At 43.6% G+C, this 20,783-nt stretch overlaps 1 protein-coding gene across 1 annotated transcript in view; it reads left to right on the top strand.

Annotated features, from left to right (window-relative positions):
• The first annotated feature begins 4,750 nt into the window (after positions 1–4,750).
• The window catches only part of PDE10A (phosphodiesterase 10A), a 173,566-nt gene continuing 157,533 nt past the window's right edge, over positions 4,751–20,783 (top strand). Inside the window, exon 1 of the mRNA XM_066178666.1 lies at positions 4,751–6,073. Within this exon, the coding sequence (XP_066034763.1) occupies positions 5,203–6,073 (871 nt within the window). The 5' untranslated portion in view covers positions 4,751–5,202. The remainder of the gene's footprint in view (positions 6,074–20,783) is intronic.

The following is a 20,783-nucleotide window of genomic DNA, read 5'->3' as shown; positions in this document are numbered from 1 at the left end:
GCAGAAAGTGAAATGACATAGCAGAACTGAACGAAATATTGAAAGTAAACAAGATATTTATCTACTTTATTATTATTATTAATATGGATTCCAGTTATCTCTAAGCAGACCTGGACTTCTTAAAAAATATGGGGTTTTTTTGTTTTCTGAAAGAATTGCTCTTCATTTTGTATCTCATGGTATTTCTTCTGCACCTGGACTAGGTAATTTCCCAAAACATTTTCAAGATGGCTGCTAGCACATTTGCCTGTTACTAACACTTGCAATTAATATTCATGTAGAAAAGAGGTGGCTTAGATGAGTGTTTCTGGGAATCAAAGAAAATGGCTGATAAATACCCTTTAAACAAACTTAGTCCTTGTATGAGTATGGTGTTTGAGAGTTGTCCTTTGTAAGAAAAAACTCTTATGAAGTAAGAGATTCTATAAATTACTCCAAAAGTTTATAGAATAAGACTTTAGGAAACACTGTCTTTTCTGGAGGTTTCTAATTCATGATAGCAATCTGAGCAGCAATTCACATATTCTGTAAGATCACTTAGCAGAAAATCCCTGGGAAAAAAAACCCAAACCAATTATTTTTTTATCAACTTGCTCAGAACTTTTCCATAAATATTTTTACTTGTATTTACTCAGCCTCTGAGCTTGGGTTTTACTGCATTTATCCTTTTGTTGCCCCTGCCCCACTTTTCCAGCAGGTTGCCTTCTCTGTGTTTCATTGTGGCTGCTTCTGTCTCAGCCACATTCAGGTGTTTGTTCTGTCAGCTCCTCTACTGCTGTCATCCTACGTTTTTATAAACTCCCTTTCCCCATAGTCTGTCCTATTTTTATTTTTTTTCCCAAGAAATTGGTCATACATCGTAGAATGGACTCAGGACATAAAGATGAGATAAGAGGATTTACCAGGCAAAAGAGAGGGACCAGATAAAAGATGAGTCACTGTCATTCTTAAAATGGAGCCAACAGAATTGGGAAAGAACAGCTGTTTGGTTTTAAACTGTATTTAATACCAAAGAACCTTTGTTATAACTTGATTTTACTTTTTCCCCACAATGTTTTTCTTCAAGTATTTTGACTAATGTTGCCAAAATATTGCCAAACAATCTCACTTGCTGCTTTCAAACCAGGCCTGTGCTTGTGGGTACAATGCACCTGATGGCTTCAGTGACCTGATGGCTTTAGTGTGCTGTGACTTTGGAATTCCTGTGAAATTACATTTATCCGTGTAAATACAAATAAAATCCTTTGCTCATGGTTGCACTGACACAGGGCATTTGTACCAGAAGTCTTGCACCTGGCACAAGGGAATGCCCCAAAGTATTTTAACTTGCATTTTGTCCTGTTTCTAGAGGTTTTAAAAGCCTTTTTTTTTCTTCAGGGGGAGGGGATGTGTGAGGGGAGACGTAGCAAATCTCATTGTTCTGAGATTTTGGATATTGGAGTGGGTGAGACTTCTCCGCTAAATGACGTGAGTATATGGTTAGTGCCACAGTGGGATCAGTGACATCACTGCTCTGTGGCAATGGAAATTTTGATGCTGACTGAGCAATGAAAACCCTGATTGACATTGATGAGCAAATGTGTTTCACTGCCAATTCATCCCCAGGTATTGAGATGGCCATGAAGCATATTTAACTTGTCTGCAGGTCTGTATAATTTACAAATATAAATGTAGTGAGCTTGAAAATTAATTTTTGCTCTCATCTAACTTTTCTCTGTGATTGCTTTTGCTTGCCCAGCCAAGAAGCAGGTGACCAATCAGGTATGAATTGCCAATGGCTAATGAATAGTAATCAGATGAATAGTTTGTAAATAACCCTTAACCTGGAAGCTGCTTTTCTAGGATATCTGATCATTTGTTACAAATGAAAATTTATTTTGCCTGTTTGATGAACATACAGATACATATTAACACATGCACAATTGACATGCCTTGTATAAATACACTGATATGCACTCCGAGGCAGTGATATTTGAACAACTGCAGTTTCGATGAACAGCAATTAAGGAATTTAGCATAGATTAGCATAGTTAAACAAGATTTCTACAATTTTAAATTGACGCTGTAAAGTTTCAGTAATTTACTCTTGATATTGACAGAACAATCTGGGACTAATCTGCCTAAAGGACCTGCTTTATTTTTTCAGGTGACTGGCCCTTGCTTTTTGTCAGTCATTTCAATCTGATTAGCTCTTTCAATTTAAACATTTTAATATAGGATTTTTTCTAATAAGAAATTGTTAATTGCTAAACAAACGGGCTGCAATAACAAAGCACAATTCACTGAAATTTTGTCCATTAACAAAGCTTTCTCTCTGAGAATTTAAATATTCACTGTATCTCTAGTCCTTGTGCAGCAGTTTCCAGGAAAAAGCTCTCTATGTAATGGTTGGACTTAAAGAAATAAAAGCATCTCACACAAACAGCCATTTGAAATAGTTATTAAACTATTTTGGTAAAGGCAAATGTACAAAGAGAAAGTGGATCACTAAAGCAGAATCAGCTTTCTGCATTTTAGTTCAGGATTTTCAGGCAACAGGTTTTAAGAACCATGCAGATGGAAACAGTTTAGTAAAACCTGAGGCTTCTTGTTTTGTTTTCTGGGTTTTTTGTTTGTTTAATTAGAGTCTCTAATCTGTTCTTGCATTCTAAACCTTTTTCAAACTCTGGGGATTGTTTCTCACTGTTACTGAACATTCAGCTGCTTTGAAATGCACTTTAATTTGAGAGCGTTGCTATTTTCAGCAGAATATCTTTTTCAGCGTTACAGATTGATACATAAAGACTCTAGCTTTAACAGGAGTTGGTGTGTTTTCTAGCATTAAAAGAAGTCCTGAAACGATAAATATAAAACACTTGAACGATTTAAAATAAAACCCAAAAGCGTAGGTTTACACTGTTTTCAAAGCAGGACTCGGAATTCGAAAGAGCGACCCTAATTTTGAAGGGAAATAGGAAGACTGCGGTATTTCGATGAGGATTCCCGCCGGCAACTGGACCCGGTAATGCAGCACCTGGAGTGGCGGCGGACGGCGCGGAGGTCTGACCTCCGGGGAGGTAGAGGAGCAAAACAGAATCTCCCGCTTTTCGGGTGCCCCGCTGGCAGCGGCAACATAAACATCTTTTCCACCAATATCTGCAACGCTTGCGGCGGTGCCCGCTCCATCCACCCCGCGGGGCAGCGCCCGCCCGGCTGCGCAGGGACCCCGCCGCACCTCAACAAAATCTGCTGCCGGCGGCACGGCGGCGGCCCCGCCTGGGTGGGCACCTGCGTGGCGGCCGCTTCTCCGCCCGCTGGCGGGGGGGAGCGCCGAGGGGATGCGTCCTCCACCTGGGGAGAGCGGTTCCCTCCGCCCTGTCCAGGTAGCTGTGGGGCAGGAGCCCCGGGCGCGCTGTCCTGCCGCGGCGGGGTGGCGCCGCGCCGGGCACCAGTCCGTCGCAGCCGGGCCCCAGAGGTGCCCCCGCGCTGGCGGTCGGCGCCGGCGGTGCCCCGAGGGAGCTCCTGCCTGGCGGCCGGGCAGCCCGCGCTGGGCCTGCCCCCGCGCTCCCTCCGAGGGGGGGGGGATGCCCCGCTGCCCGACAGCCGCCGCCGGGCGAGGGGAGGCGACGGCCGGGCACCGCAGCCCCCGCCCGGATGAGCGTCGCCGCTTCGGGGTGAAGACAGGGGCGCCAGGGGCTGCACCGGCTGCCCGGGTGATGAACGATGATGGCCGGTCCCCGCGCTAACAGCGCTGGGGACACGGCTGTCCCGGGAGGGGAGCTCGGCGGCGGGCTACCCGCAGCCCTGGGGCTGGATCGTGCCGACGGGCGGCGCGGGGCATCGGCTCTACGACGGCCGCTGTCCCGCTCGGCCCGGCCCGACGGGAGCGCCCGGCGGGGCTGAGGGGAGCCCCAAGGCCAACTGGCGATGTTTGGCCACCCTTTCCTGCTGCTGGAGGTGAACCCCGGTGGGCTCGGACCTGTCCTCCCGCCTCTCGGCAGCTGACGACCAGGATAGAGAGAATTTAGGGCGAAACGAAATACAATCGCCGGGGGCTTTCAGCGCGGTCATCGGCCCCGCTCCAATCCGAGCTCTCCTTTGGGCTTCCCTTGGCCGGGCGTTCGGCCGGCGGCTGCCCCGCCGAGGGCCGCCGTAGCGCGGACCGCCGGGGCGCGGGGACGGGCGGGCTGCGGCTGGGCTGGCGGGGTGAGGCGGCGGGGCGGGACCCCCAAAACCCAGGGATTCCAGCGCGCGGTCGAGGTGGCGGCTGGTCAGCGCGACAGGCTCCACTGGCGAGCGACGGTGCCTGTGCTTGCGGAGCAAGGCCGGTGGCAGCCCCGGGGCCACACTGCACCTGAGAGCAGGGTCTGAGGCAGCCTCCGGGGAGCCGGAGGGCTCGGGTTGAGGGAAGGGTGGCTGTCAGTGTGCCAAGTGGTGGGAAAGGGCGGGGGGAGCCAAAGCAAACACGTGTGATGCTGAGAGTCGGGGAGGGTCTGCGCGTCTTCGCGTAGAAATGGTGTTGGATGCCCCACAGAAACGGAGGGGCAATTCTCTGGCGTCTCCAGCTCAGGCACAGCAGGGCGTCTGCCTTTTGATCTCAGCAGCTGGAAATATATGTTTAAAATAATGACACCGCATAGGGAGGATCTTTTCCTCGTGTTTCTCCCGGCTTTTCCTTTAGGTAACCGCTGTGCCATAGCTCCCGTGTGCGCGCCTAGCAGTGAGGGGAAGGGAGGGAGAAGGGAGGGAAGGGAGCCTGGGAAGCGCTGGCTCCGCCAGTGGGCGTTTTCTGGCGGCCGGCGCTGGTGCTGGAAGCGGCACTGCAGTGACTGTATCTGCCTCTTTGCAGGCGAGCGCGCACATACGGGGCAATATTTGCCGCGCTCGAAGAAAATACAGATTGTTGCCGTTTTCTTGCCTTGAATGCGAGGTGGGAGCATGGGGGAAAGCGGACTTTAAAGGGGATTGAAACCGCTTGGCGGTCAGTAGCTCCCTGTCCCCTCCGGCCTAAAGGGGGAACGGAAATGTGAGGATTTTATGAGGGCGGGGAGCCGGGGTGCGGAGGAAATACTGCCCGGGAGTTGCCGGAGGGAACGCAGGACCGATCCGCGGTTGCCCCTTGTTTCGCTCCGTCCTTTTCCGGCATCCCCTTTCGCTTTACTCCGGTATCTCTGCTAGACGTCCTGCCTTAAACTACCGCGAAAGGGAGGGAAGAGCGGAAGCATGTCCAACCCGGAGAAGCGGATCTTATCCCGCCCCTCGGCCCCCCTGGCTGCAGCGCCCGGGGAAAAGCCCGGCTCCGGCAGCCACCCGCTCCACTCCCATGGCCAGAGCGGTGGAGGTGGAGGCAGCGGCGGGTCTCCTCCTCCTCCCCCCGCTCCTGGAGGCGACTCGGCTGCCTGCAGCTCCCTCTCTCTCCTCCTAACAACCACCAGCAGCAGCAGGAGCCGCGCTACAGGCACAGCCTCCTCCGCCGTCTCCGCCAGCATCGTCTCTAGAGCGGCAGCGGCTCCTTTCCTCGTTCCAATCCCCTCCTTCTCCTCCGCTTCTCCATCTTCTTTTTATTTCTTGCCGCCGCCTCCTCGTTTCCCCTCCTCATTTTCCTTTAACCTCACAAGTCTCCAAGGGAGGGAAGGAGGAGGAGAGGCAGCGAAAGCGGCAGGAGGAGGAGGTGGAGGAGGAGGAGGAGGAAGAGATGTTGGCGGAGCAGCAGCAGCAGCAGCAGCTCACTTGATCGCCCATCCAGGCGGCAGCGGCAGGAGGAGACTCTTCTGTTCTTCCTCCATCCAGGGCTGGCTGCTCCGTTCCGCAGCCGGCAGCCCCCGGCAGCAGCACTCCCGGCTCCTCCTCTCCCCAGCCGCCTCTCGCCCGTGGTCCTGCAATTCCCTCGGTGCTGCAGCAGCAGCAGCAGCCCGCGGCGACGGGATCCGAGGAGGAGACGGCCCCGGCGGGAGCAGGACTCCTAGGCGGCAGCAGCGGCAGAGAGGCGCCTTCTTCTCCTTCTCGTCTCCCCTGCTCCTAGGGCCAGACATGGAAGATGGATCTAATTCTGCAAGCTGCTTTAGGAGGTTTACGGACTGTTTCTTGAATACAAGTAGGTACCGGAGCGCTGTGCCCGGCGGCGGGTCGCGCGTGTCTCGGGAGAAGGCGAAGGGCTGTGTCCGAGGCTGGGTGCATGCCTTGTGGAAAGGGCATTTCTTTGTGAGTGGGGGGGAGGCGAGGACACAAAGGGGCCGTATACGTGGGGCGTGCGTGGACGCATGGAGGAGCGGCCGGGTGTGTATTGAGGATGCACGGACAAAGGGGATGCTCGATGTAATTGAGTGCTCTTTGTGGGAGCTGGCTGTTAACGCCTCGAGGATTTCAGCATCATTCCGGGATCAGACAACTCTGCCTATATGTATGTCAGCCTTTTGCCTGGTACATGCTTAATTTGCTCAGGAAAGACACGTAAGGGAATGGAGACTGTCCCCCCTAGTTACTTGAACAGGCAATGAGGAAGCATTATGGTATCGGCAACTGACAGAAAAGCGGCGGCGGAGGACCGAAAAGGGTGAAATGGATCGCTTCTTTCTGCATCCCCCGTCAGAGCTGCCACGCGCGTTCACATTCCATATTTCTGATTCGGCTTTGGTACCGGGTGCCGCCTTCCTCTGGCCGTGGCTCGTTGTAAGGCGGGCCAGGAGCCCGAGAGGAAACATGTGCTCCTTGCTACGGGGGGCTGGCGCTGGAACGGGGATACTGACCGGCTGGCGGGGAGGGCGGAATAAAGGGGGGATTGAGGCGCTTCACAAAGGGCGCCCCGCAGCCAGCCGTTCCTAAAGCCTCGCCGGCTCCCACCGAGCTCGAACGCGGGGGAAGGGCGCGGGGCTGCGGTGGCCCCATGCCGGCAGGCGGGAGTGGGGCCGGAGGAGCCGCTCGGCCTCCTCTCGGTGCGGAGCTCGGCCAGTGCCGTCCCCGTGCTGGCCGGGGGAGCCCGGCGGGAGCGGCCCGGAGCGGCCCGAGCCCTGCGGCGGGGTGTGAGAGCGGGGAGGAGGCTTCGCATGGCACAAACTCGCCGTTCGCAGGGACGTGCGGCCCGGCTGCTCCTCGGGTGTCTCGCCCTCCTGTCTCCGAGGCGCTTCCCCGGAACACCGCGCCCCGCCGGGTGCGCGCCCCGGGGCTGGGGTGGCCCCGGAACGGCCGGAGCTTCGGGCCGAAACCTCCCGGGGTCTGCCTGCCCATGTCCCCCCGCCAACCCTCAGTTTCAGCGCCCCGCCGGGAAATGTGCTGGGGTCACGGGACTAAAGAATTTACAAGCAGGTCATGTATCAGGGCTGAAATATACGTATTATATGTATATTCTTTATAAGGAACCTTTTTTTTTTTTTGCTTGTCTAGTATTTTTTTCATGCTTAGGGTGACTTCTATCAACCGTGCTTTATTTTCTTTTTGTGACAGCTCCTTAGTTTGTGGATCGATGCCTTAAGGTGTCCCTAGACTTGAATTTTAATCTGTTAGTATACTTTGATAAAGGTGGCTTTTTGGAGACAGGTGAAACGTGTATGATTCATTGGGAAGTTTTGAGAAGAATTACGGAGATGTCCACTGAAACCTCATTATCTGTTTTTTTTACTTACAGCTGTCTTGAGCACAGGAGCCTGCAAGTGTCGTAGTACTTGTGTTCCAGAGTCGTGGTGAATAAAGATGATTATTGTATTTCTGCAGTTTTTGCAACTTTATCCAATAGTTGGTTATGGTACAGGGCCACAAACTTGTTTAGTCTTGAGACCAAAGGGAATCCTGAACTCTTTCAGTTTTCCTTTTCTTTGTGTTTGAGAGGGGTAGAATGCTGCCATGAGTGTGGTACAACAGTCATGTTTTAAATGTTTTAAAATAAGTGGTCCTGAGAGCAAGGAACTGAACCGGGGAATGTGTATCATGCAGGGCAATTCACTCATATGCTAGACCAGGAGAAAGATGATGTGGAAAACATCAGCTTTGTTCAAGACAGCTTTAAAAGCAGTAGTGAATTCAACTTAAGCTATTTTATGAACTCTTAAACACAAGAAATTTGGTCATCTTTCACTGATTGTGACCTCTGACTGAAGATTTTCCGGCAGGCAGGAAAGGAGCAGAACTATTCTTTCCCCTGTGAGTTTACTGACGTCTAAGAAGACATGCAGCCTCTCTCTGTGGAAACTCTTTTCCATACTCTGCTGTCCATGCTCATGAAACTTTCAAGAACTTAAAAGTCTGACATTCTCTGCTCCTCTTCTAAATGTGATTGAAACTGACCAATGGGCTCAAAAGGTGTTAGTGAGGTCAGGTAGATGGATGGACAGACATTCACATGCAGTGCGTATGTACATATGTGTACCCTTCCCTCCCTCCCTGAGTGATTGCATAAATCTGATTTCCTTAGGAAACCAGGCTGAAAAAAGGAATGGAGAGAAGTCAAACAAGATACTATTCAGTTCCAGTGCAGCTACTGCAAAGAGCACTTGTCCAACTGTTTGGAGTGCTGTGCACAGTCCTGGTTACAGTGTAGCCGGAAGGCTATCATTGTTTTGAAGAGGATGAGATCATGTAAAATAACGAAGATAATGTGCTCTGTCTCATAGCTTTTGTTTCCTGAATTGTATTTTAAGTTCTAAATCATATCTATGTACATATATATGCTCTTTGACTTCAAAGTAAAAAAAAAACAAAAACAAAAAAGCCTAAATATTTTTGCAGGGAACCTGAAGAGTTCTGTAGGGAAGAGAATTGAGATGAGTCCATCTGGAAAGAAGATTTATAAGTGACATAACAGAATCCTCAAGAGTGTAACAGAATCCTCAAGAGTGGAAAACAATGAAATTGCTAGAGATGTATTCTTCTTTCATCTCTGAGCTCTTTTGACTTGCATGCTCTCCAGTCAGGGTTTTGTTAAAAGGTTATTATATAAAAATTTTAGGTTCTGCAGTACTCAGTTTGTGTCATATCTGGCTATTTTTCTTATTAAAATTCCTAATGAAGCAATGGACTGTAGAAGCTTATATGAACTTCATGTGGCGTATGTTGTTTTTCTTAACTGTTTAAGTCTTGGTGCATAACACAGTGTTTTAAGAAACTTTTAGTATTGAACATCCTGGATCAATAGTCCAGTGGAGTTCTTCCATATTTAGAATACTGAAAGTTGCCAGGTATTCCAGTATTTCAGGTTTCTGAGAAATGTCTTGCCTTTAGGTGAGCATCCTGTCTTCCTTCCATATTCAAGGTCTTCTCTCATGATGCAGGTGTAGCATATGTCATCTGTGTCCCATGAATTTACTGGCAGATATGCCTTCTTCAGACTATCTGGACTTTCTGCTTGTCAGAGAATTATTGGCGTATTTTTATTCTATACAGTCACCTTTTTTTTCTGGCTGTTTTAGTCCATACCTTCACATGCCAGATGCTAAGACTTTCAGCACTCAAAGAAAAATACATGTAGTAAGATATGTTGTTCAGAAAGAAAATAGCAATTAAAATTTAAGTAGTATCGAAAGTATTCCTGTCACTTGATCAAATGGAAAATCTTGTCTTGACTCTTGTTTTTCCTGGTATGTATATTTGGTTTTTTTGCAATCAGGGTGTTCTAAGTTAAATGATGATCATCAGCAGTGAATCCCTTGTGTGAAGGTGGATAGAATTTGGTTTTCCAATTAAATCATGCTTGAAATTTAGAATATATAAGAAATGAAATTGTCTCTGGTTTTCTCCCCATAGATTCTGACTCCAGGTTAATTGAAAGCAAGATTATCACTAAAGTAGGATATAGTTATGGTAAGTGATGTCATTCAAAGGCACAGGACTGGTATTTCACATTTTGCATTAAAATATTGGAACACCATGTATCCTGGTCTGCAGCAGTGCCATTCTACTTAGTGGGATAACAGAACAATACGTAGGGCAAGATAGCAAGGAATGGCATGGAAAGGTAATGAAAAACATGCAAGCACAAGCAGTTAACAGTGGAGAAAGGCTTGCTTTTCCATGTCAGCTATTTTTACGAAGGGTTGTCTGTAAAATATGCAGTTTACATTTGAAATATCTAATGTTCTGTCCCTTTGACTCTTCAGCTCTGCTGCCTGTGCCTGATGGTTTGGGAGTGCCTAGTGCTCACAAGCCTTGAGAGAGGAGGTAATGCCTTCCTTGTTAACTCAGTAACCTTGCTCCTCCTGTGAGATGGACTGTGGAAGGTGTGATTATGCACAGTGGAATAGCTTAGATGAGTTGGGAGGTGGTTTCTTTTTGCCACTTGTGTGAGGAGGATGACAGCTTTTTTAGTATTCTAACACAAGGGTGGCAGCTTCATTCACCCCGTTTATGTCCTTCTCCCTTTTGCTCATGTTTAAGTCACCCTCATCAGTTGGATGTGGTGAAAACCTGAAGTGTAAAGATGAGTTTTTATTCAATATTTATGTGACTTAGTGACTTGATTTTGAAACAGTCATGTGAGTGCTTACTTGCACTAATGATCTAGGGCATGTACCTGGCTGACTTGCTCTTATGTCATCCGTCATACCGATCAGTACAACAGTAACTTCTGTTTAGTTTTGAGATTCTGTGCCTTCTTCTAATACAAAGAGATTATGACCAACATTCTCTCAATATTATGAAATTGTGGCCTTAGTTTTAGAATCAGAAATTTAAGAATGAGAGTCTGTGGGTGAGTGGATTTTTAACTTCGAAATGGCTTATGCAGCTTGTTGATTGATGTTAACTTTGCCTGTGTTTAAAATTGTATTTCAGATTTAGTTTAGTATCAGCTCATTTGTTTTTAATGCTACTTTAAAAAGTATTTGAGTTTCAAGTCATTCTGTTTAATACTTGAGTATTTGGTTTTTGTTTGTTTTATAATATTAAAATTTTTGTTCTGTTGGCACTATTATCATATTCTAAAAGAAAGCTAAAATCATAAGTTTTATATATATATATATATATATATATATATATATATATATATATATATATATAAAAGGCAGTTTGAGGGGTTTTTAATCGTTTTTATACTCCCTCTGCTGGCTGTTTCAATTACAAATACCTGTACTCGAACATTGTTACTAAATCTGCTTTTCCTTTTACTTTTTTATCAAACAAGTAGTAAAGTGTATTAGATTTCAATCTAATTTAAAATTAAATACTTTTTTTAAAAAAGTATAATTGTTAAATGAAGAAACACTATTAGCAGGAATGGGAAGTCTGACACTTTTTTTTAATGGGATAGTGTTTCCAGTTTTGTTATACCTTGTATTGATTTAAACTCCTGTCCTACAAACAGTTGAATCTTTGGGTGTGTTCGTCACATCTTCACTAGTAAATTTCATAGAAATAACAATTCATATATTGTTCTAAATGATTTGTTTATCTGTTTCATTAGTTGTAACAAATTTATTTATGTACATGATAAAATGTACATAGTTGTGCTATGTTTTGTTCAATTAAAAAAAGATTAAATTCAGTAATGAATTTGAATTCTACATAATTAGCTACAATGCTGCAGTCAAAGTGTTCTGCAGATATAAGGGACAATTTCTTAAGGTATTGGTTTTGTTGTAGTAGTGTACCATAGTGTTAATTCAAACTATTTTTAGCACCCAAAAATTGTAATTTCTAGGAACTTCAGAGATTATATACTAGGGTTGCTTTATATATTATAGAAACGGAGCCGTTGCATTCCCCATGGCTGTCAGTTATGGCTAAAACAGTTCAGTATTTCTTGTTGGTATTTCTGCTAAAGTTGCAGTCTGCTCGGTAGTGTGTCCTCTCGTGCTGGTGCTTGGCTTCTTCCCCCGGTCTGAGTTTGAAGAGTGCCACCTACTGATTGACAGCTCCGAGAGCGCTGCTGCTTTTGCCATCTGAAGGCTCTTGCAGCTCAGCCTCCCTTGGCTTGGGGATGTGAAAAGTCGATGCAGTTGAACCTGGCATCTGTGGGGAATCAAGTCTCAGCTCTGAGCTCTGCTATTAAATGATGCACTTTTTTTTTTTTTTTTTTCCTAATTTGTTTCAAGGTGAGGACACAGGATTTTCATCCTGGCGGGTGGGCTTCCCTTGCCATCTTGGGCCCCTTTTAAAAGCTTATGAGAAAGTGTCATATTTCTGTGGTTTCTTCATCGCATCTTGTCAAGCTGTCATAATTAGTGTGGGAGGAACCAGCCTGGCTGGTGTTTATTGAAGAGTTTGGCTCCTGCTATGCCAGACAATGTAATGATGTGCTGCACACTCAAATGACGTTGTTCAAAAGGCAGGTAACAGACTCACCGCCATGGCTTTGTTAACAGATGAACATTCCAGAATGCTCATGGTGTGTTTGTTTTTGCAGGAGAAAATGAAAATTTGGTTAACAAGTTCTACATTTTTATAGGAAAGTCGTGCATTAATCTTTAGTTTAGCGCACTCTAAGAATGCTTATTTCAACATTCAAGTATGCTAATTATGTCTTTAAAAAAATTGGCAAGAATATGAATTAGATAAAAATCGTATCATTGACATACTTACAAGGAACTCCTTTATTTCAAAGTTCTTGTAATATGCCTTTTCATGGTGATTTGTTGCTGCAGGAAGCTATCTTAATTCCAGCTCCTAAGCACCTTGTCACAGGTGGCATTAAGAACAAAAAATATTTGGTTTTACAAATTTCACGTTCTCTTGGAAAACACATTGATAGCAAGTTTAAGTCTGTGTGAGATTTTTAACAATAAAATGTAACATCGTTAAGAGATGCCAAATCTTATAGCTCAAAAGAACTAAAGTTGTGGTCAATATATTACTTGAAGACTTTCTGCAGAAGTTCTGGCTCAATAATACTAAAAGAGAAGGCTTTTGAATATTATTCACTGCCTTCAGAGAACCCATAGTAATGTTATTGATATCTAATGAAAATAGTAATAAAAAACCTCAATGTAGAAGCAGCAGTAGTAATCTCGACTTCTTTGGTGCTGGGTCCAAAGAAGAATTGTCAGGGTCTGAGACCAGTTAATCCACCTTCCATCTGAAAACTTTTAATGTTTTCCTTAGCCTTTACTGATCTGATTTCTTGTTTCTGCATTATCAGCCAACTCCCATGCACCAGGGCTGTATTTCTCTTAACGAAGTTTATTCAGCTGATAATAATTTCAACATTCTTCCTTCCTCTCTCCTTCCATTTGCATCAAAAAGAAATCCCCTAATGTCAAGCCAGAAATACTTCCTAAAGAAAAGAAAACTTTTGCTGTGAAGTTCTAATAACTTTGTACAGAAACCTCACATCTCTTAATTTTTTCTGACCCATACATACTCAAAATAGCGGGTATTTGTAGCTGCTAAGCACTGCTATGCTTATCTTTGTAATACTGCTTGCTTTGCTTCACCCTATGAGGAAGTTTCCACGCTGGCGGGAAAGAAGCTGCTTTCTTTGTCATGTATATTTTAGTAGCATTTCTGCAACATTGTGGTTCAGTGAATAAGATGCCTAGTCTGAATTATGGTGGCTAAATGTGCGTGCTTTTTATTCTTTTGAAGTTTTTCCCACTGTCTAGTTTTTATATCTCCATTGTATTTCTTCTCTAGTGTCTTATTTTATTTGTTTCCAAACTGGGTAAAGGTCTTTGACTTAGTCTTAAAAAAAAAAAAAAAAAAAAAAAGAAAGTGTCTCAGTATTTCACTAATTATTTTTTTCACTAACACGTAGCAGTTGAGTTTATGATAACTCATTCTTTACTTACACTGGTTTTTTTGTGTTTATATTTTGGGTTTCTTTCATGCATATACAGATACCTTGGCAGCTTCTCTAGAGCGAATTCTTTTTTGGAACACAGTTCTGTTGGCTCTCCTTTCTTTGCATGCCTCTCCTTCAGTTATATTGTAATTTCAGTTTTATATTACTTCCCCCTTGTCCACCCATAAGCGTATTTTAGCTGATGTTTCCTTCTTGATTGCTGAATTGTGTTGATTTTGTTTCTTCCTGCAGTGGTCTGGTGTCTTATACTGTCCTTTTTACTGTGTTTTTGTTTTCCCCAACTACTTCTGTTGTGTGAGGGCACTATGGTGCTATTATTCTTCTTCTGGTATGGTTCACTTAAACAGTATTGTCTGGATTTTTTTAGTAAGAAGAAATTTTGCATGGTAGTTTGAAAACGTTCACGATGTGTTCTCTATATGCGGTGACTCATTGTATTTCCTAATCCGCCACTGTCTGCCCAGCCCTAAGTGTGATGTCAGTAGAAATTTCTTCTTCTTGCCTTTTTTTTTTTTTTTTTTTTTTTTTTTTTTTTTTTGAGCACACGTAGGACTGATGAAAGTTACTGTTTGATGTAACAGGAAACTGAACTCATCTGTTCTCAAAACAGGCACTGCCTTAGCTAATATGCTCAGGTTTCGTCGTGCCAGGCTTCCGTGTTTCATTCCTGAGAGCACATTGCTTTTGTGTGGATGTGTCCCAATGCTCGTGTTTCTTCACAGTTCGGTTTTCACCGGTACAGAGTCCTGAGACAACTGCTCTTGGAAGCTGCTTTTTCATGGATCTTAAGTGTTAAATGTAGTTTTGTGGCCTTCAGCTCATGATTATGAATGCAAGAAGGTTTTGGGATTAGGGCTGTCATTTTGAGAAGTGCTTTGAAGACATCAGAGGGTATGGGTGACCTGAAGTCTCAATGTTTATGGAACAGTACAACTTCTGGCTTAGCTCTTGTGGTGGTAGAGAGAAACAGGATCATTTGGCATATTGCAGGAACTTTCATAGACTTTTTCTGGGTAGGAATGTGCTTGTAGATCGTGTGTTTCTTTCAGACCTTTTTTGGACTTTTGTTTGAGCTATGTGCAATGCTCATCCTTTTTGAACTAAGTATAGAGGATGTAGGCTCAAGCTTTAGTTCTGTCAATTCTGCCTAATTTTTAGTGAGCTCCTTGGTCTAGTTTAAACTGATGCCCAAGTGCATGTGCATTGGGGGTAAGCAAATGCACTCTGTTCCCAAAAAGCACTGGGAATTATACTGGCATCTTCCTGTAGGAGAGGGGAATACAGGTGACCTCATCCCTGATAAGTAACGGCTGTGTTAATTACCCAACACAGCCCTGATGAGACACAGCTATATCTGATAAAGATAAGTGTGATAAAAGAGGGTGGGTTAGCAGGGAAGTGTCATGGGGGATCGTGAATGTGAGAATCATGAAGAAGAAGGATCCTGAGGAGAGGGAATCACTGCTGTGAGGTCAGTCTGGGTCTACAGGTAGAGCCTGTTGTTAGAACCTGCAGCCACAGTCTAGCTGGCTAAAAGCCTGCATTCAGAGTCTGCAAACTAATCCCTGCAGTCATAGTTTAGCAGGAAATAGCCAGCAGTCAGAGGCTGCAAGAGAAACCTACAGTAGGAGCTCGGTGCAGCCAGAGTTGGTGAATAGTTGGAGTCAGGGTGGCTGAGCTATAAAGAGAAATAAACCAGAACCCTTTTCATGCTGTGATAAACAAGAAGTCTGTGTCTTGGATCATTTCTGCCCTCTCAGAAGAGGGCTGCTGCAACATCTCCCACCTTGTGAAAGGGGAATGGTTTAGCTTTGCAGACACAAGCTGTGTCATACCCCCCAAACTTTGAGGTTAAAAATCATGCTCTGGGGTGTTTTAATTACTTGTTTATGTTTCATAGCTCTATGGAACATCAGAGGAACCAAACAGTCTAAACTGTTTGTGGCAGTAGGCAGACCTTATCTCTGCAAACCAAGTTCTCTTAGGGAATGAACTACAGGTTCTACAAAGTCCTGAATGAAAGATGCATGCAATGAATAGAGGCCCATATTGGAGGATATGGCTTGCTGCCTGAGTCAGCACAATTATTTATATTTTCTGCCTTTGTTTCCTGGACTTGCTGCTTTGAAAAAATCTTGGGAAGTTGTGACTAAAATGTGTATATGAATGTTCATAGGAGAACAAGAAGACATAAAGTTGGTCAGTTGACAAGGGTGAATTGAGGTGTGTGTGGTGATATTACATCTTAAGTTAATGAAAGATGGTGGAGACTTGTCCATCTACAACAGCCGTACTGAAGGGACAAAAATCAGGACTAGAATAGGGAGAAGACTGGAATGGTAAGAGGAGTTCAACATTTTTATTGCTCAAAGGAATGAAATTATAGCAGAAGAAAATGTTCATCCTTATAGGGAAAGCTATTTATAAACTTTAAGAGGTTTCTTTTGGGGTAGATGAAAGACTTGATATGTAAATATCTCCCAGTAAATTACCAAATTTCAAGGGAATCTCTTCAGTGAAGTATAAGATTTGACTGAAGTAAAAGATTACTGTTTTTTAAGTGTGACTGTTATTTTTCTTTTTAATGTCACAGATGCATTCTTTCTGCTTAACTATTTACTTTTCCCTTCTTAGTGACAACATAAAGTGTGAATGATGACTCTTATATACTTTATGAAACTGCTGACAGATATTTTAACTTATTTCTTTACTTTTTGCAGCTTAATATTATCTTCATGAATAGGCCAGCTGCTATTTGACAGTCTTTTGTTTATGCCAGCGGAGAATGTCCTTTACCATTGTTTTTTAAGGTCGCTCTGAAAGTTTTACTGTTCTACCCCATGTGGTTTTTATTTCCTTTCTTCATTTCTCCCTTTTTTTTTTTTTAATGCTCTAATTGTAGTTTAATAACTGATCCACCTTGTTCCTGCTTTTTTCTTTTCCCAACCGCTTATTAAAGTGTAATTCTGGATGCATGTAGAGCACATGCCCTTCTCTGTCTCTTAACGTGAATGGCCTTGGATGGCTCTGGCTGTGGATATGTTGTGAGTATAGCTAACATCACTGTGGTTGGCTGCTTTGATGATGGTGACCTAGTACTTGTCCATGAAAAGCCTTGGTTCTTGTTTACAAGATGATGTTGCAGGTGTTACCTTCTGATTTGACTGCAAGGCTAATTTTTTGTTTTTCTTCTTTCAGCTGTCTGTACTTCTTTAAAAAATAAGTTGAACTACTCTCTTAGCACTTTGCAACATCTTGTTTAAACAACTTGTGTTTTAATCAAAGCAACTAGCCATTCTGCTGTGCCAAGAAACACTTCTTCCCAAGCACTTCTAAAAAGGAGGTTTTTGTTTCTCTTGTTTCACAATTCTTTTGCTGTTTATGGAGCTGAAGGGAGGAATGGTAAGGAAGTTGAAATTTGCTATATGTATATATATATATAAAAATTGAAAAGAGAACATGAAAACAATTACACAGTTATGTTGAGCAATATTGGAATTTTTGAATTCTTTTGCCAGAAACGAAATTGTTTAAGCATTGTTTAAATATAGGTTTGTTCTGAACTTCACTTTGGAAATTAAACTAGAGTTGACAAACTGATTTTAAATCTTCTGTAAAGACTTCAATATTGGCTTAAACCCGTATGATTTTGGTATGTTTTAGATATCAGAGATGAGCTCCAGCAAGTCTACTAGTGGCAACTGAGATACTTAACCTGTGCTTCTTAGCTTGCAGTCACTTCAGCTCAGCAGAGATAGCAGGAAAAAGGCTCAAGCACATTGTTTGGCTTCCTAACCTGTGATACAAACAGGTGAAGGTCTGCTGACTTGCTGAGCTGTAGGCTGCTGTGATGGATGAAGAACTGCAAAGGTGACCTTGGGTCCTACTCGCGTGCTGGTAATCTCTGGAAGCAGATTGCAGAAGGCTGTTAGGAACAATGAGGACATAAACTGTTACACCGTCTGGCTTCATTCCCCTTTCTGTCTGTTAATCCTGGAACATGTCTGATCCCAAAGCAGACTGTTTCAGGGGGCTGAGATATGTTAGATGCTTGTTGACTCTCTCTGGTTTAGGGTAAGTTTTTTAATAGTTTGCTTCTTGAATAAGTTCAGGAAGTTGAATTTGTGGAGTCAAAGGGTCACTGGTGCTGATGAGAAGCCTGGTGACGCATCAGCCTGTTGCTGGGAGCTGATGACAGGATAACCCCTTTCATCAGCAGCTCATCTTAGATCAACTTAGCTGTGCTTGGTACACTTGCGCCATAGTTTCATGGTCACTTGAAGTTCACATAAACTAACCCTCCTGTTTAAATAAATGGCCTAATTCTTCCTCCTTAAGGCTTCTCTTTCTATGCATGAATACTCCTCCCCTTGTGCAGACACATCTATGGGTTGAAAGTGTATGTTTAAAATATGTTATTTAGCATGGAAGATGAGGATATAGCATGATCTGTTTAATGTCATTTTGGAAGTCAGCTTTGTGAAGGTTTCTGCTTATGAGCTCAAGGGTATTTTTTGTTTGTTTGTTTGTTTGATGTTTGTTTTTATTTTTTCCTCACAGGACTTTTGTTTCTCTGGCCCAGTACTTTCCCAGCCCAGAATGTGCATGATGTTGGTTGGAAGTGTTACTTGGTGTCTTCTTTGTTTTTTTCATAGCAACACCCAAATTCTTCTAATTCTTCTGTGAAGACATTTTAGAGAGATGGAAATGCTAGTTTTCTTTTGGGTTTTTCTACTGGTGGTGGTTGCGTGAAGGTTTTGTAGGCATGAAATATTTTTTTTTCATAGAATCATAGAATATCCTGAGTTGGAATGGACTTGCAAGACCATTGAGTCCAGCTCCTGGCCCTGCACAGAATAACCCCAAGAATCACAAAATGAGCCTGAAAGCACTGTCTATGTGCCTGAGAACATTGTCCAAACACTTCTTGAACTCTGTCAGGCTGGTGTTGTGACCACTTCCCTGGGGAGCCTGTGCCAGTGCCCAACCACCCTCTGGGTGAAGAGCCTTTTCCTAATATCGAACCTCTGTGACACAGCTTCAGGCCATTTCCTTCTGGTCCTGTCACTGGTCACCAGAGAGAAGAGATCAGGGTCTGCCCCTCATGAGGAAGTTGTAACTGCAGTGAGGTCTGCCCTCAGTCTCCTTCAGGCTGAGCAGGCCAAGTGACCTCAGCTCTTCATCACATCTTCTCCTCATGACCCTTCACCATCTTTGTTACCCTCCTTTGGATGCTCTCCAATAGCTTTATATCCTTTTTTGTGCTATGGGGCAGCATTAATCTCTTGTCACTCACATAATGCTGAAGAATGGAAAAGGGGTTAGGTAGAAGTACAAGAATATTCACTAGTTTTCTTAGCCAGTTCATGGTTCTAGATAACCTGAAATAATTATATCCACCACCATACCCAGCCCCTGCCCCAAGCACTGAGTAAATACAGACTAATTCTCGCAGTTTGCAAAACCAGGAAGTTGCAATGAGCAACATGGTTATCTTTCCAAGCAGCTGGGGAAACCTTACCAAAGTAGATGAGTGGCTGCAAAGTAAAAGAATGGCAGAGCCACAATGACTTCTAATCTGGGGATCCCCCTGTCAGACCACATTGTTTTAATGATCCAAGCAGAAGGTTGCCATGGCTTCCTGTGACTTAATCTGTGTTCGTGTCTGTCTTTTTCTGTAAACAGCTCCCAGATGCTGGGGATCTGGGAGCTTTGGATGAAAAACATAATTCTCTTCGAGGGCAACAGTGAAATCACTTTAAATGTTCTTGCATTGAGAACATGAAGTGTGAGGTAATTATTAATTTTGATTAGATCTATTTATGCTACTGCCACTTTTCTAAGTTACATTTTAATTGAGGAAAGAATTAGTGTTTTAGCAGATAGCATTATATATAATACACAGTGAGAAATGGTAAAAACAATCAAGATGACCAAGTTACCTCACCCTCACCAAGAACACAGGGGGAGAAAAAAAATAAAGGGAAGACAAAACACGTTAAAGAGAAGACAAACTGGAATACATTATTTAGGTGCTTCTGGACTGTGCATTTCATTTTGTAATGTTTGCTGGGCACTTACCATATTTTTGCCTCATTTATTGATCTTGAGCATTAGAACCTGAGGCAGTTTTACTTCACTTTTTGTGATGAATTTGCTCTGAATTTCAGAACGTACTTTCTTCCTCCTATATATTTACTGGTATGGTCTGGGCACAACTAAGCATGCTGCAGTCAGTGCTGTTGCTTAAAAAGTGAAAGATTAAGCCTACTGAGGGAGAACTTCAGCTGGTAATGTAATGTTTTCTGTAGATGTTTTCATAACTCAAACTGCATCCTTGCATCAGTAGGGAAATCTTTCTGAAGCTATAGCAGAGCTCTTGAACTTCAGGATAATTATTGGGTTTTGGGAGGAGTATCAGTAAAGGGTTTAAATAAAGAGAAATGGATAAATACCTTTAAAATTGTACAGTGACTGAAAAGTAATATATCTTCAGTCTAAATGATGGTTATTGATACTTTCCCATGCTGCTATTCAGAGTGCACTTTGACGTTTACATGCAGAAGCATGGATAGCAGTCACTTCCTGTGCTGCCGGAGATTAAATGTTTACTTTATTTACTGGTGTCTTTTATAACATTTGGGTGTCAAAATCTGTCTGTGAAGGTTTAGTCCTTCAGTTTTATTAACTGATCACCTGATGTGCAGTTCAGTGAAAGTTTTGAATTAACACTTGGTATTTGTTTAGTTAGTTTTTAGCAGTTTATCTCAGACTTGTTTGGTGATAATCTTGTTCTGAAAAAAAAAGTGGCTATGAATTATTTTGGTAAAATGCTGGAATACAAATGTTGTCATTTTTCTGACATAATGCTTTCTTTTTTTTAGAGCAGTGTATAACTTGGGTACCACCCAAACTGCTGCTCTCCTATTTTGTATGTCTTCATATTTTAGCAACTTTGCTTGCTTGGTTTTTCTGCTGAAACACCATGAATCTGCTCAACTCTGCACCTGCTCTGTCCAAACTTAGTAAGACAAAGACCAATAACCCCGAAACCTCAATCAATTCAGTAGTCATTACATCT

This window comes from Chamaea fasciata, unplaced genomic scaffold, assembly GCF_029207755.1.
Source record: "Chamaea fasciata isolate MVZ Bird 193981 ecotype frontalis unplaced genomic scaffold, bChaFas1.0.hap1 SCAF_3, whole genome shotgun sequence".
Classification (NCBI taxonomy): Eukaryota; Metazoa; Chordata; class Aves; order Passeriformes; family Sylviidae; genus Chamaea; species Chamaea fasciata.
The sequence above is the reverse complement of the archived record's forward strand: the minus strand, read 5'-3'. Positions and strand labels throughout refer to the sequence as shown.